Source organism: Prionailurus viverrinus, chromosome B3 (assembly GCF_022837055.1).
Source record: "Prionailurus viverrinus isolate Anna chromosome B3, UM_Priviv_1.0, whole genome shotgun sequence".
In the NCBI taxonomy this organism is placed as follows: Eukaryota; Metazoa; Chordata; class Mammalia; order Carnivora; family Felidae; genus Prionailurus; species Prionailurus viverrinus.
In genome coordinates this window covers 132,558,286-132,574,891 of record NC_062566.1, presented here as the reverse complement: position 1 = coordinate 132,574,891, position 16,606 = coordinate 132,558,286, and the positions used below count along the sequence as shown (strand labels likewise).

The 16,606-nt window shown below is 57.0% G+C and overlaps 1 protein-coding gene across 8 annotated transcripts in view; it reads left to right on the top strand.

Moving 5' to 3' along the window:
* The window catches only part of ASB2 (ankyrin repeat and SOCS box containing 2), a 42,456-nt gene extending 27,683 nt beyond the window's left edge, over positions 1–14,773 (top strand). For all 8 annotated transcript variants that reach the window (XM_047862492.1, XM_047862493.1, XM_047862495.1 and 5 more), the window contains 4 exons: positions 2,662–2,833; positions 10,368–10,932; positions 11,751–11,904; positions 14,120–14,773. In XM_047862492.1, coding sequence (XP_047718448.1) covers positions 2,662–2,833; positions 10,368–10,932; positions 11,751–11,904; positions 14,120–14,256 — 1,028 coding nt within the window. In that variant the 3' untranslated portion in view covers positions 14,257–14,773. The remainder of the gene's footprint in view (positions 1–2,661; positions 2,834–10,367; positions 10,933–11,750; positions 11,905–14,119) is intronic.
* Positions 14,774–16,606: the final 1,833 nt, after the last annotated feature.

The window sequence follows — 16,606 nt, the reverse complement described above, 5'->3', positions numbered from 1 at the left end:
TTTCCGAATGCGGAATCGGAGGCCCAGGAAGGGGAAGTGACTTATCTGCAGTCACGTAGCAAACTGGTGGTGGAACAAGCCAGACCCCGGGGCTCCTGACACTGCAACTACTCTTTCTACCCACATCACACCTCAAGGCCAGGAGGAACCTCGGACAGCGTTTAGGTCACCTCCTCAGTGTACATGTGATGAAACCAAGGACCAGGATGGGCAAGTGATTTGTCCAAGGTCTCGCCGCGAAGTAGCGGAGGAGTTGGGATTTGAACCCCGGGTCTTGGCACTCTCTGCCCGTGGAAAATCTTAGTCACGTTATCGGGAGAAAATAAAACAATGTTGCCCGCATCGTGAACAGAAGACCCCGGGACAACGGGAGGCATTGTTCTGGCTAAAGGGTGTTGTCCTTCCGTTCTTCCCCGAGAGAACCCCTTCGATTTCTTTTCTCTCTCTGTGGGAGGTGAACCTCCCTCCCTCCGGACAGAGAGGCCAGGAGCAAGCCAGACCCTCGGGCTGAGCTGAAGTAATTGGTGGAGGACCTTCTGTGTTAAGCGCGAGCACAGGATAGGCTAATGGGATTTTCTCCGTAGCCGTAAGAGGTGGAGAGTGTCCTCATCCCATTCAGTAGATAAGGAGACTGAGGCTCAGAGGGGTGAAATGGTTGGTCACATCAGAGCCTGGTTCCAACCACACGCATTTGACTCCAAACTGCACGCTTCTTCACTTGGCCATGCTACCCCAGGCCTCGAGAATTACCATCGTGGGACTTTGCTTGGATAAACATCCACTTACTCAGCACGCGCCTGAGCAGTTGAGAAAACAAACCCAGGGCCCTTCCTTGCAGCCAGGGACAAATCGGGACCGACCCGCATGAGAACAAAGGAGCACGGGCAGGGTCCTGGGAGCCCAGGCAAGGAGACTGGGCAAAGGGCAGGGTGCTCAGCCGGCAAGGGGAACCGGCCAACTCTGAACATCTGTCCAGCTCTCCTGCCGACAGTCTGAGTCAGGGTCTCGCTCCCTTTGTGGGCTGAGTCCATTTTTAAGGCCAAATATTTTTCTTGTGAGAGCGGGCGGCTTTGCTGGCGGGGTCCAGGCTTCCAGGGAGCCTGACTTCAAGAACTTGGACCCGTTCACTGGCTTTCCCTCAGGGTGGGGGGGTGGGGGGGGCAGAACCAGCCTCTGTGCCCCAGCCCTTCCGTCCTGGAGAACCGGCCTTTGCTGAGTACCTTCTCTGTGCCCAGCACTGTGCAGGGAGATTGTCTTAGTTTGTTTGGGCCACTGTAACAGAATACCATACGCCTAGGGGCTTACAGCCTCAGGTGCTTATTTACTTCTCACGGTCCCAGAGGCTGGGAAGTCCAAGATCAAGGTGCCGGCAGATTCGGTGTCTGGTGAGAGCCTGTTCCTAGTTCACAGACGGCCACCTTCTCCCTGGGTCTTCACGTGGTGGAAGGCGCAAGGCAGCTCTTTGGGGTCTCCTTTGTAAGGGGACTAGTCCCACTCATGACAACTCCACCCTCGTCTCCTGGGCACCTCCCAAAGGCCCCACCTCCTAACACCATCGCGCTGGGGATCAAGTTTCCACCTGGGAATTTTGAGGGGACACAAATATCCAGTCCATAGCAGATAGTAACATGTTTTATCTTCTTAAAGCAACACTGACTGGTAGGCACTATTCTTCCTGGTCTACAGATGGGAAAAGTGTGGTCCCTAGGGGCTGCCCGAGGCCACAGGGCTCGCAAGCCCTGAAAAGAAACGGCAGCTAGTTCTCGTCTCTTTCCACTAGACCAGAAATCAGTTACCAAAATTGAAAATTACCAGAAAGCCTGAGATAAGCAGAATGCCCAGGCAGAGCAGAGCTGTGGTTAACGGATGCTTTTGACTTCGGCCCTTACTGACACTTTCCTGCTGTCTCAGCTCTCTTTCCTTCCAGAATACGGAGGGACTGGTGAAGAGACCGTACCTCTTTTCTCAGAGAAACCCGTGGGGCTCTGAGAAGGAGATGGGGAAGTTGTAAATGAGGCTGATAGGGTCTGTCCTCGAGTCCTTGCCTCTCAGCAGGCTGTAGTGCCCTCTTCAGAGGGGACAGGAAGCAATCCCTCTCGTATTCCTTGCGATGGAGGGCGGAGGAGGACAAATCCCAATTAAGGCGGTTCTTGGGGTCTTTCTTTATTGGGGGGCTCTGCACTCCTAGAGCTGGGTGGCTTCCTCAGAACAGGGTCTGGATGCTTTCACATGGAGCGAGGGGGAAGAGCATGGCCTCTGCCATCAGACCAGCTGCCGGGGCTTCCGCTGTCAGACCCCCCGGGGTTCAGGTTTGGGCTCCGCACTTATGACCCCAGCGGCCTGGGGCAAGTTGCGTGGGTCCTCTGTGCTCAGTGTCCTCGTCTGCAACACGCACGTAAGAGCTGGGACTGACTGCGTGGAGTGACGCCGTGGATGCAAAGAGAGAGAGCTCCCCTACGGCAGGGTGCCTGGCGCGTAGTAAGTGCTCAGGAAATGCCGGCAGCAGCGAGGCAGCTGTTCATTTCCGAGAGCGCCCCTCCCCCCCCTCCAGTCTCAGGGTCGCAGAGTGGTTGTTACATGATCCAATGCGCCACGGCGGTTGGCACCGTGCAGGACAGTGACCGCCCTGGTCACTCCTTGATCCGCCTTCTCCTTGGCCAGGCGCCGACATCAACACGCAGGCCAGCGACTGCGCGTCCGCCCTCTACGAGGCTTGCAAGAACGACCACGAGGATGTGGTGGAGTTTCTGCTGTCGCAGGGCGCCGATGCCAACAAGGCCAACAAGGACGGCATGCTCCCGCTGCACATCGCCTCCAAGAAAGGCAACTACAGGTCAGCCCGGGCCCTGCCACCGATGCTCGCCGCTGGAGCGGGGGCCGCGAGCGCCCCGCCCACGGGACCAGGGGGCGCTCAGGAGGGGTCAGGGTGGAGGGCGCCTTCCAGGTGGAAAGGAGGGGACTCCCCAGTAGCCGGCAAGCTCGAGCGCGTCGCCTGATTAACCTTCTTCACCCTCTGACTGCTGTTAACAATCCTTTTAACACATCTCTGGAGGTAGATGCCTTTACCTCCATTTCATCACACGAGGAAGCTAAGGCACAAAGAGGTCAAGTGACTTGCCCGAGGTCACACATCTTGCAGGCGGCGAGAACTGACCCGCTACAAAAGTCGCTTCTACGGGAATTGCACTCAGGGGGAAGGATAGGAGTCGGGGCCAAGGGATATTTCTGTTGGGGGTGCAAACGTAACCTCTGAGGGGGAGCCTGGCCGGCTCGGTCGGTAGAGCATCCAGCTCTGGAAATTAGGGTCGTGAGTTCAAGCCCCACACCGGGCACGGAGCCTACTTAAAAAAATAAAAATGAAAAAGATAGCCTCTCAGGCCGTTAGCAAGCACGTAGGGGATACATCCAATAATCTGAATAGTGCCAATGATACAATAACACAGACAGTGCCAATGATAGTGGCTAGGCTTTATTGAGCATTTACTATCTGCTGCACACTTGGATTAAGACGAGAGAAGTTTAAGTTCTCCGGGAGTGATCTCGGGGGAGGGAAGACACACACACACACACACACACGAACTCATGACATAATGGAAGAGTGTGGAGAGCTGGGCTCCATAGGAGCCCTGGAGGAGAGGGACTCAGGGGGCCTGGAGGCAGAGGTGTGCTAGAGCCGACTCGAACCCGCTCACGGGAGCCGACTGTGCACACGGGCAGCTGGAAATTGGCCATGGTGGGAATGTTTACACCACGGAAATTGCTGGCCACAACATATCAGGGCCCCCTTTGCTCCCCATAGAGCCAGTTGTTAAACGTGCGCCACCCCCAGCTGGTGGGGTCACAGAAGACTCTCCAAGGAGGCAAGAGACCCCCAGCTGCATTTGAAGGACGCCGGGGCTCGGCAGTTGCCACTCAACTAGCATTTTCTAAACTTCGTTCACAGACTTTCTTCCTGATCTCAGGCGTCTCTACCCTCATTGCTGAGTATTTTCTTCTGAAGACATGTTTACCGAAAATCTGTTTTCAGAAGGAAACATCCATCACACTACTAAATTGCTAAAGTTGCCAATTTACAACTGATTTAAAAAAAAAAAGCTTTTTACATAAAATTCCATCCCGTGTACCCCAGACGACACACTCTGGGAAACACAGCCTGCCGTCAGACAGAGAGAAGAGGGGAAAACACAGACTGTGTGCGTTGGTGGGGGTGTTGGCTGTGTTTGCTGAGGCAGAGGGAGAAGGGGGTGAGAGTGACATCCCAGAGAGTGAAGTGGAGACGAAGAGACGGACCCCCGCAGCCCCAGGCCCTGCTGTGCAGGCCGTCTGTACCTAAGGCCACCCAAAGATGCCCTCTCCACCCAATCTGCCCCCACAGAGGAGACCCTGCCTTCTCTGGACCGCAGGGCAGGCTGCAAGTCACAGGGACCTGGGTTTGAATCCCTGCTGAAGCCATGGGGCATGTTTCTGAACCTCAGAAGGGTTTTCCTCTTCTGTAAAATAGTTACAGCTGCCTCATGGGGTTGCTGTTAGGACTGGTGTAATGGATATATGTGGCTTATGGAATGGAAATAAAGTGCCCAGCAGAGTGCCAGGCACACAGCAGGGACCCAGCAGGTCTGTGCTCACTCTCTCCCAGGTTGGAGGAGCCTTCAGTTTTTAGTGAAGCCAAGAGATGGGAGAAAGCACCAAGTCAGGCAGCGGTGACAGGCAAGACATGTTATCTCCCTTCTGTCCCGGGAAACAAACGTGGTTTATCTTGGAGAGAGAGATCCCAAGAAAGCAAGAGAAGGAAGGGGCTGGAATCTCCAGGCCCACGGGATCCCTGTACTGGCCTGTAGAGCACAGTCATTCCGGGCTATTTGTTAAATGACAAATCCCAGAACCACTAAACCAGAATCTGGGGCGGGGGCGGGGGGGGGGGGTACTGCTAAGCCTCTACCTTTGAAAAGCTCCCTGAGCAGACCAGATACAGCCCATCTACAGCTTTGAGGGAATCGCTGATCTCATACAACTCCTGATTTTGTAGAGGAGAGAGATGGGAAGTGGCTTGCCAGAGAGTGGCAGGGCGGGGACTGTCCCTTGGCATCCTTCGATCACACCCAGATGCCTCAAGTGGACCCCGATGTTGGCAGTCTGGCCCCAGCTGGAGGAGAGGTTGAAGGAGCACCTAAGAATGACTAGGGAGCAAGGCGGGTCCTCTCCGGAACCTCCTATATGGACAGTTTGTGTTCCCCCCAAATCTGCTTCGGATTCATGACTCTCAGAGCGATTTCCCTGGTTACCCACCCTCCATTCCCAGGCCCCATTTCCCTCTGCTCCCCAAGACTGAGAGGGGCCAGGCCCCTTTTGAGGGCTGCCCAACAAAGGTTTAAAGCCGTGTTCCCAGCAGCTTCTGCCGCAGGGCCCACGGCCAGGCAAGTCCCGGGCACTTCACTCCTTGGGCATGCGGCATTAATGGCCCTCTCCGCGCTGACCTCCCATGAGCGGCTCAGGGATTTGATGTGACATTCCATGGGCATTCCGCTCTCGGCCACCTGCCAAAATGCCCTGCCCACCTATAGCATGGAAAGCAGCACCCAGTAGCTGGTCTCTGTGCTCGCCAGATGATGCCATCTCTGTAGGACATTTAACCCGAGGCTTTTATCTTCTATTTCATTTCCAGTTTAGCAAAGGCACCTTATGAGATTAAAGCTCAACACCAAAGATAGATTTAAAAAAAATTTTTTTTATGTTTTTGTATTTGAGAGAAAGGGACAGACCACGAGCGGGAAAGGGAGACACAAGATCCGAAGCAGGCTCCGGGCCCTGAGCTGTCGGCACAGAGCCCGACGCGGGGCTCGAACTCAAGGACGGTGAGGTCATGACCTTAGCCAAAGTTGGACACTTAACCCACGGAGCCACCCGGGCGCCCCACCAAAGACAGATCTATTAAGAAATGGTCTGTGTTGGACAAGACCAGGTGCCCCAGACATCTTTCAAATTGAATTTAGAATAGCACTAAGACCAGAGATTCTCAGTCTTGGCTACATACTGGAGCCCCACCCGCACCCCACTAAAGGGCTCTAAAAACCCTGATGTTTGGGCCTCACTCACCCCAGAGATTCTGATATAAGCCGGCTGGGCTGGGCCTTCAGGGTCTCTAAAAGCTGCCCAGACGATTTCACCGCACAGTGTGGGACAGAACCATTCTTTTAGGGTGCCTTTTGTGGCTGGCATACAACTTACCTTTTGGGCCTCGCTTCTGATGCCCTTGTGTTTAACTATTCTTTCTCTTTTACTTCTAATCTCTATCACCTTTGCAAACCACTTAAAACTTTTTTTTTTTTCTTTTTGGAAAAAGGGAGGATAGAGAACATGAAATACATTAAATTAAAAGGCAGATTATAAGGCACATTCACAAGCAAGTTAGTATCCCTATTAATTAAAAGGGAACTCTGGGGCTCCTCCCTAGACCTGCTGAATCAGGCCCTGGATGGCAGGGCCCAGAAGTCTGCATCGTGGGGATCCGCTGAGCTGCTCTGAGTCCTGATGGAGAGCTGGCGGTCTGCACCCCTGCTCCAGCTCCTAGTACCTCGGGACAAGAGGTACACATCCGCCTAGAAGGGTCCCTCGAGGGCAAGAGTCCCGCTGTGCCCTTGGGAATGTCCACAGGCAGGTTCCTCCACTGGTGGAGTCTTTTCTGGCTTCAGCATGAGCATCACCTGGGCTCAGAGAAGAGGCAGTCTCTCCCCTCCAAAATACACACACACACACACACACACACACACACACACACACGGCAGGGTCACCACAGTGCAGCCCGGTGGTTTTGGCAGCTGAGCCATCTGTGGGTGACTGGCTCCCTTGCGAAGGTCTAGTCTGCAATCAAATTACACCCAACGCTGACAAAGGTCACTCCACCGTGACCTCGTGACCCAGAATGCCCGCGTGCTGCGTGTGCAGGGCAAGTGGGCTGCAGTCACCACGGTGGTCAAGACATCAACGGCCACCGTTTATGGGGTCCCTACTACTCGAGTGATCTCATTTTATCCTGAAGACCAGCCTCAGGGAAAGGTATCAGCCAATTGTGTTTTGTAACCGGGGCAGAGGGATCCCACCTTGCTGGGTTGTTACGACGAGTGAATGCGATAAAGTCCTTAGCTCATACGGTCACTTCCAGGATAAATGAGGTCAGTGAGTAAAGTACCTTGAATGGTGCCTGGCACAGAGTAAATGCTCAGTAATATTATTTAGGAGGGTGGGGTGCTCCCAACAATTCACAGGGGCTCCCTAAAGGGCAGCTATCATCGTCACCATCGTCATCATCACTCTTGTCGTGATTAATTACCTCCCTGTTACACACGTGGTTCAGAGAGGTTGAGTGTGACAGGCCTGAGATGGCCCAGCACCGACAGACGACACCGGTGGTGTAACCCAGGTCCACAGCCCCATGTGGGACCCCACACCGCCAGGGGCAGCTTGCTTTGACTCGAAGCTCTCTGCTCTGTTCCCTATCACTGGGCTAAAATTCAGGCAGGACACTGGAACCAGGGCAGCAGCCTTGAGGACACCAGAATCCTGGGTGGGGACCCGGGGCCTGGAGAAAAGACAGTGAGGCTGTCTGGGACAGAGAAAGTTGGACTCATTTACTGGTGGGTCCTAGAAACAAGGCGGTGGGGGGGGGGGCAGTTATTGTGACTGGGGTCCAAGGTCACCTGGCCAGCTGCTGCTCTAGGCCTCCTTGAAATAGCCCTGAGCTGGGTCTGGTCTGGTCTCAGGGCTTAAGCTGGTGGGTGTGGCTCTTGCCCCAGGGAAGGGAGAAGTGGGGGGGTGCAGGGAACCTGGCCTCCCAGACACCAAAGGTTCTACTGGGCCGTGGTCAGCTTTGTTCCTCTTCATGAGGTACACTTTGAGCCCTGTGGCCCCAGGACCTGCCTGTGCGAGAAGTAGAGAGACTCAGATCAATGGGATCACCTCCTCATCCTCCAGCCCTCTGTCCCACAACACGTGCTGGGGAAAAGGAGTGATGATTTGTGGCAGGGCCACCAACGCGGCCACTCCCTGGGGCTGGGGGAGTGAGGCATCACGGAAAGGCCTGGCCTTGGGAATTCTGGACACCTACATTCTGCCCTGGCTTTGTCATCCGCCTCCAATCCAATCTCACCCTCTTCCTCACCCCATGCCCGGGGCCTCAGTTTCACCCCCTATAAAATGGGAGGGCTAGACAGGCTGATCTCCAGACCCTGTCCTGCAGGGCATATTAGTTACTCTGCGAAGTCCTACGGAAGCGTACATTAAGATGACTTTATTGTGTTATTAGGATGACGTTTCTGGGACTGTAGGTGACGCTAGTCATGTTCCCACATTCCTGCCGCTTTCCCCTGGTTGGGCAGGGCATTGCTGGAGGCCAGCTGTGACCTGCCGGGGATGCCAGCCCCATCTGGCCAGCGGCCCCAGGGCAGTCTCTCTCGCTGTTCTTTCCCGGGCTTGGGCATGCCACGGCTGTTAGGGAGCATTTGTTGGTGATGGCTGTGGTCCAGGGCGAGGCCCCAGCCCTGCCTTTGACCAGCACCTCTACAGAGTGAGGTCAGGCCTCCTGCGCCTGCACAAATAGAAATTAGGAGGCAATTAGCCCCCCTGGGTGTGTGAATTTCCTTTTGAGGTTTTAGGGGCAGATTTTAGGCAAACACGGCGTCGCTAACAATAATAATACTTTCCGCTGAGATCTTAGCAGGAGATCACTGGCATGAGATTTCCAGGAAGCCGCAAAGCCAGCATGCCAGGAGGCTGAGAGGCATGGGAACAGGCCTGGTGGCACCTGCTTGCCTCACCACGGCCACCTCCTTGGTGGCCACATGGGGCTGGGAAGTCACCTGTCAGCAAGGGTTGGATGGATTGGGGTCAGTGGCGGAAGCTCGTTCTTACAGGTGGCAGCGGTCTAGGGGAAGAGAGTAATACAAGGGGTCAAGAGCCCCCAGAATTGCTTTACTACCTTTGATGAGTTGCCTCCTCTCTCTGAATCACATCTGTCAAAGGGAAGGTCACAGACCTCAGGCTATCCCACAGGGCTGCAGTGAAGGTAAACTGGGGCAGGCAAGTTAATGCGCGGGGACGCCAAACTCTGTGACCTATCAGCTGTCACCCTGCCTGCGACACAAGACGTACGGCAGGGGTCGAGAGTGTGGCCTGGGGAATCAGACTGCCTAGGTTCAAACCCTGGCTCCGTCACTGACTGGCTGTGTGTTCTTGTGCAAGTCACATACCCTCTCTGGGCTTCTGTTTCCTCATCTGTAAACTAAGATAGCACACGTACTAGCTCACAGGGCTACTGGGAAGATATAATAGATGAATGCAGATGAAATGTTAAGAGCAGTGTCTGATTCAGGAGAGAGCAAAGCCAGGGATCACAGGAATCTCCAGCCTCAGCAGTACCTGACCAACCCTCTCCAGGCCACAGGCAAGGCAGACAGCCTGGGAGAGACTCGAGTTAGGCTTCAGGGAGAGAGGTGTTGAGACTCACAGGAGAGGGGAAGGGACTCTGTGGTCACCAAGGGCTGACCGGGGCCGAGCGCAGGAGTGGTCCACGCCAAATACATTCATCCGTTCCTGTCCCCCAGGACCTGGCGGCTCCACAGAGATGCAGGACGGCGCAGCCCTGGGGCAGGAAGGGGGTACATTTCTTGGTTTGCCTTTCCCGATATACGGCCTGGACAAGTCCGCCAACCTCTCTGAGCCTCCAGCTTTCTCATCAGCACAATGGGAATGATGAGACGGACTTTATGGGTTGTGGAAAAGATTAAACCAAACTGTGTTTGTAAATCCTTTAGTTGTCTCCTGGGACGCTGTGAGCTCTCGGATAGGACTGTCACTGTCCCCCTATTCCCCCGCCCCACCCAGGCAGGGCAGGTGCCAAACTTCTAGCTCCAAATTTCACTACGGGCTCCACTGCCTCCTGCATCAGGTCTGTGGGCCTTCCGGTCCATTCCTTCAGGGAATGAGTTGGGAATGGGGAACACTCTTTACCCTGAAATAAGTCAGCAGGAAATTCTTGAAACCACAGGCCAGTCGGGCTGAGATCTTTCAGAGGTAGGACTTCGGAGGCCATGGGTTCTGAGAGTGAAGCCTAGCTCCACCTCTTCCTGGTTCTGTGACTTCGGGAAGGTGGTCGAAGCTCTCGGAGCCTCAGTTTCCCTGATCTGCAAAGCGGGGATAGCCGCAGACCCGTCCTTCCCAAAGCGGTCATTGTGGGACCGGCTGGCTCCCCGGCGCCCCCCGCTGGTGGGCCACTGCCTCCTCACACGGTAGTCCCCAGCGGCCCGGCCTGGACCCTCGGCGCCCCCTGCCGGCCGGGCCGCCCCGTGACCCCGGCTTGCCCGCCCCACCCGCAGGATCGTGCAGATGCTGCTGCCGGTGACCAGCCGCACGCGCGTGCGCCGGAGCGGCATCAGCCCGCTGCACCTGGCGGCCGAGCGCAACCACGACGCGGTGCTCGAGGCGCTGCTGGGCGCGCGCTTCGACGTGAACGCGCCGCTGGCGCCCGAGCGCGCGCGCCTCTACGAGGACCGCCGCAGCTCCGCGCTCTACTTCGCCGTGGTCAACAACAACGTGTACGCCACCGAGCTGCTGCTGCTCGCCGGCGCCGACCCCAACCGCGACGTCATCAGCCCCCTGCTCGTGGCCATCCGCCACGGCTGCCTGCGCACCATGCAGCTGCTGCTGGACCACGGCGCCAACATCGACGCCTACATCGCCACGCACCCCACCGCCTTCCCCGCCACCATCATGTTCGCCATGAAGTACCTGTCGCTGCTCAAGTTCCTCATGGACCTCGGCTGCGACGGCGAGCCCTGCTTCTCGTGCCTGTACGGCAACGGCCCGCACCCGCCCGTCCCGCCGCCCTCCAGCCGCTTCAGGGACGCGCCCGCCACGGATAAGGCGCCCGGCGTGGTGCAGGTAGGCGGGGGCGCGCTTCCCAGGCCCAGCACGCGCCAGGGTGGCCTGGTGGCGGATGCCCTTCGGAGCCCGGGGAGGGGGTGGGGGGGGACGCATCGCGGTCCGCACACCCCGCAGGCCGTGGAACCCCGTGGCCGGCGTGCTTCAGAGGCAGCAGAGCTCAGTGGCTCCCGTGCACGGGTTGCGTCCTTTGTTTTGCTCCCCGGTCTGGGGGGATTTAAGGAAACAACAGCGGAGCAGGGAATGTGGGAGACTGAGGGGTTCATCACCCACAGCAAACCTGCGCCCGGAATATGATGTTGAATGACCCCGATGGGGATGGAGGTGAGAGCAGATTGGCTAAGAGCAGACGAGGTGCAAAGAGGGACCCAGAGGCAGGACGTGGCCGTGGTGGTGACTTAAAAAGTCCGAACTTGAGATGAAAAGGAGGTGAGAAACACCGTTCTCTTGGAGATCAATGTAGTGGTTAATGGGAATCATTGCAGGGCCACTTGCTGCGTGCAAAGAAGGTGATGTTCACATTACCTTAATTCTCGTAAAAAATAACCCTCCAGTTGTCATAGTCCCGTTTTCCAGACAAGGAAGTTGAGGCTTAGAGAGGTGATGTCCCAGCTGCCCGCCTTCCGCTCGTGGCAGCAGAGGCTGTGTTGAGGAGAGGGGCGAGGGCCGGTAGAACTGGATCCTGCCATGGGCATGCCCAGTGTCCGTCCTCGAATACACCTGCTCTCCCCGGCCTCGGGTCCCCCCGACCGATGTGCTCACAGAGGCGCTGCCTTTGGTCCCGGGTGCCCCGGCCACAGTGTGTGAATGTCTTCCAGTTCTGCGAGATCCTGTCTGCCCCGGAGATGAGCCGCTGGGCAGGGCCCATCATCGACGTCCTCCTGGACTACGTAGGCAACGTGCGTCTCTGCTCGCGGCTGAAGGAGCACATCGACAGCTTCGAGGACTGGGCTGTCATCAAGGAGAAGGCAGGTAGGGGCCGTTGCTGCTGCTGCCGGCGGGGCACCCTGCCCGATTCAGGCCCAGGACTCGGGGCACGTGACTGTTACCGACATTTAACGAGCACCTACTATGTGGCAAGCTCTGTGCCGCGTGTCACATAGAGGGTCTCCAGGACTGTTCTGTGACTAGAAGACTGGCCCTCAGAGAGATGATGTCGTCATCTGAGCCAGGGTCTGCCCGCTAGTTGGTGGCATCTGGGATTCAAACCTAAGTTTGACCAACCCCGGGGTCTCTTTGCCAAATCGAGCACGTTTTAAATGGCTCCAGCTCACCGAGGGGTACCGGGACTTTCAGAGTAAGTTGCCCATGTTTGTGGGCCACTGAGGTAGTGTGGCAGGGTAGAGGAGGGAATAGTGGTCTCGGGCATTTCAAACGGTAAAGTGCATACAAAGCTCCTAGGCATTTCGTGAAAAATGCAGATTCTGACTCAGTAGGTGTGGGGCAGGGCTGCATTTCAGCGTGCTCCCAGGTCTGGTCCACAGACCGCACCGGGAGCAACACTGTGCCCTGCCCACTGACCGTCCAGGTGCCCCACCCCGCAGTGCCCCACCTCTCCCTTGCCACCTTCCTCCTTGATCCCCGTGCCCCGATGAACCCAAACGCACTGTAGGATTTTTCATTTGCACGAATGCCTCTGAAGCACTTGCATTGGACCCTTGATCGAGTTACTGGGGCAGCGACAGCGGAGGATGGGAGGTGGTGACTTGCCCACTCACCCAGGGCACAGCTCTAGAGGCTCTCTAAACATTCACCGAGTTCGTGAATCATTGGCTGCTATCACGGTGATCCTCGGCCACTAGAGGACCGCGGAGCAGTCCCTGCTTAGATGTTGGCCCCACCCCTCCCAGTCCCCTTCTGCCCTCCCTAGAGGAGGGTAATCGCTCCCGAGACCTAGTCCCAGGGACAAATGTGCAGAACCCTTCGGTGTGCTATAAACATTTATTAGCAGGTAGTACAAATAGCTCTTAACCAACACCTGTTGTGGTAACTTTAAAGCCCACCCTCCATCTACAGAACACTCTCCACGTGCTTTTTCGTTTAATGCTGTGACGTTGACATTTTACCAGACGGACGGTGGACAGAGGCTCTAAGAGGCGGCAGGTACCCCAGAGTCTCCGAAGCCAGCCAGGCCAGCGGCCCTGTCCTCTGCTCGCCAGTGGCCTTTTGCCTTCCTCCTCACAAACTCAGTCTTCACTCAGCCGAGAAAGGGACTGAGCTTCCCGGAGGGGAGGCTCTGTCCTAAGCGAGACCAAGCAGCCAGAAATGCATCTGGGTGGCATTTGAGCCACCCGGCCCCTCTGCCGTTGTTTCCACATTCCCTCCGCGTCCCGATCTTCCCGGGATGGCCACGGCCTCCTCGGCTTGGCGTGGCAAATACCTGCCCACCCGCCAAGACCCTGCTCAGATGGCATCATCTGGTGTGGAAGCCTTCCCCACAGTCCTGGGTTGGTTCCTCTGCATCCCTGGCGGGAACACGGGGCCAGGCAGCCAAGGGGTCAGCATGTGTTTGTTGAGTGAATGGATGGCATCCTTTGATTCAACAAACCCCTCGCCTGTGCCAGACCCTGTGCCCAGGACTGAAATAAATTGCCCCATCACCAGACACATCAACCCCTGTTCCTACCTCACCCCTCCCCCTCAGCTGAGAAAACTCCGCTGTGTGAGATATCCCGGGAGGCCTCCCAGGAGGCGGCAGCCAAGTGGGATTTGGGGACGTGTGGGGAGATGCCCCATCCCTGCCCCCACGCTGGCCTGTCTGCACCGCCAGAGCTCAGAGCTTAATTCCGTGCATGGGGGCACTTAAGAGGTCGAACTCCCCGACCCCTTCGCTAAGACCGTGTTGGGGGGTCCAGGCTGTGTATATACAGGAAGGAGGACAAGACGAGGGGGCTGGCAGCTCCGGCTCCAGGTGTGCCCCCCACTACGTCCTCACCTGTGAAATGGGTTTGTACCTGCCCTAGCTGCCGCCTGGGGCCGTGCGGATCGATGAGGGGCGACGAGGCGGGAGCTGCCTCGCCAGATCTTTTCAGCTGGCAGGGGCCGGGGTTTCGGAGCGTGGTGGGGTCCAGGCGCCCCCCTCTTATCCAGTCATATCGATTGGGTGTCTCCTACCTGCCAGCAGTCACAGGCAAACTCTGCTGCTTGCAAACGACACGCTGGCACTTCTCTTTCTCCCCTTTCCCAGAACTCCCGAGGCCCCTGGCTCACCTGTGCCGGCTGCAAGTGAGGAAGGTGGTTGGAAAGCACCGCATAAAACTCCTGGATGCGTTGCCCCTCCCGGGCAGGCTGATTCGGTACCTGAAACACGAGAATACCCAGTAACCAAGGCCGCGTGGAGGAGTCGCTCCTCGGACTGTCACTAAGCCTCAGGACAGCCGTGGCCCCAAATCCCAGGGGGTCTGATGACAGAACGAGGCCGTGGGTTGGCCTCCGTGGCAGCTGGGGCAGCTGCCGTGACCTCACCAGGTCTCTGGGCCAGAGCTTTGCCCGGACCAGAGAACACAACGTGTCAAGTGGGAGAAAAACCCGTGTTTGTTTTCAACCTGATGAGTAGAGCCCAGACTTTCTCTGCCGTTGGGAATGGCAGAGGCCCCAAGGGCAGAAGTTGGGGGGGGTGGGCGGCAGGTGGGAGCCTGCAGGGCAGCCGCAGCCCCGCCCCCGACGCTTTCAGGGATGAGTCTGCCTTTCGGAGACAACCTGCCACCGGGCTGTCCCGGTCCCCTCCCACTTTGTCTGTAAAACTCTCCACTTGACTCCTGAGCTTTTTTCCTGGAGGTGTGATCCGGCGGGGGTGGGTGGGGGACCCACTTGTCAAGTACAATAAATGTTGCACAGATGACACCTTGCCCCGCGAGGTCCCTCTCGCCCGACCCCCTCCTTCCCACAGGGCCGGGGGTCTTCGGCGCTGCTCTTGGCGGGTGTAGGGGCGGGGCAGGTGCTGGGACAGGGTGCACGACACCTTTGGGCTTCTGAAAGCCACAGGAGAGCCGGCAGCTGGAGGAGAGGGGGCAGCTTCCTGCTCTGTGAGCGGAGCGGCCTGGGGTTGGTTTTTCTGTCCTGCTTCAATCACCGTGGAAACGGGAGCAGCATCGCAAACAGGGCTCCGTGTCTACAAGCCTCCTGACACCTGGGATTGCCTCGCACACACGTTTCCTGGCAGCTTGTCCTCGCGTCCTGCTCACCCGTTTGCCACAAAACTTGAGATACCAGGAAGGAAAAGAAATCTGAATACGGGCCACCGTGTGCGAAGGTGCTGGAGGGGTGGCCACTGTCAACCCCTGCAAAGGCACCGAACCGGAGGCACGAAGCCTTGTCCCCTCTGCTGCCCCCCGGGATCCTCACGTGGCTCTGTGGGGGAAGCCAGGCATTTTCGGGAGCCCCCAGCCCATTTTCAGGTGGGCATGGTTGTGACACCTTCTTGGGATGCTGGGACGCACTGGGTTCTTAGAATACGAGTGCTCGTCAGTACTGGTTGGTCACAGGCACTGGTCAGGGCCCCTCCTCACCAGGTGTCTCTCCCCAGCCTTGGCCTTCTCAGATCCCGGCCCCTATTCCCCCCCACACACCCGTCCCCCAACCCAGAAGCTTAAGGATTAAGGCCTGGGCTGGGGCCTGTTCCCAAGGGTCGGTTGTGATTGGCCGGTGCTCGGCTTGTGCTTGGTTGTTCCATTTCTTGACCACCGCTGCTCCAGAGAACGACTTTGGAGCCACAGCCCTCTGCAGAGCCCTCCTCCCCCACCCCCATACTTGGGCCGCAGAGATGTCTCAACAGCATCACCAAACACTAAAAATCCTGAAAGTGGTTCCGGTTTGTGCACACAGCACATGGGACGTTAGTGCTGGAGACGTGAGGCTAGGAGGTGAGTTCCTGGGTTTCACTTGGAACCAGCACGACTTACTTTTTTGTTCAGGGAATCCTCTGCTGCGGCTGTATGTTTTTTTTTTTTAATTTTTTTTTTCAACGTTTATTTATTTTGGGGATAGGGACAGAGCATGAATGGGGGAGGGGCAGAGAGAGGGAGACACAGAATCGGAAACAGGCTCCAGGCTCTGAGCCATCAGCCCAGAGCCTGACGTGGGGCTCGAACTCCCGGACCGCGAGATCGTGACCTGGCTGAAGTCGGACGCTTAACCAACTGCGCCACCCAGGCGCCCCGACGGCTGTATGTTTTTAACCACAGCTGTCCTACATGTATTTGCCCCCAACTTGCTTCTGCCTGGGGAGTCACGGCGCCGTGTGCTTCTGTCCAGCTGCTTCTTAGTAAAGGTTTCTGTTTCCAGACAAGCCTCCCTGCGTTTGTATTCATGCATCACTAGGGTGTCCCCTGGGGAAAGGAGCCCAAGAGGGGCTCGGGCAGCTTTCTGAGAAAACACGCCTCCCTGGGCTCTGTTCCTCCCCTGGGGGGAGGACAGTTGGATGGCCCAGATGACTAGGGGAGGCGACTTTGGGCGGGTGCGGCTTTCTGTCAGGTCTGTGACACTCAAGAGTACCAGGTGCTCCCATCATCCCTATGACAATCTATTTTCGGTCATATTTTTCTGATAAGGAAATTTTGGCCCAGAGAGGTTAAGTAACTTGCCCAAGGTCACAGAGCCGATAGGTGGATCAGAGCTTCTAACACCTTGCTGTACCGTGTGGAGGGGCAGAGCAGACCGGAGCGGCCTGCGGCGA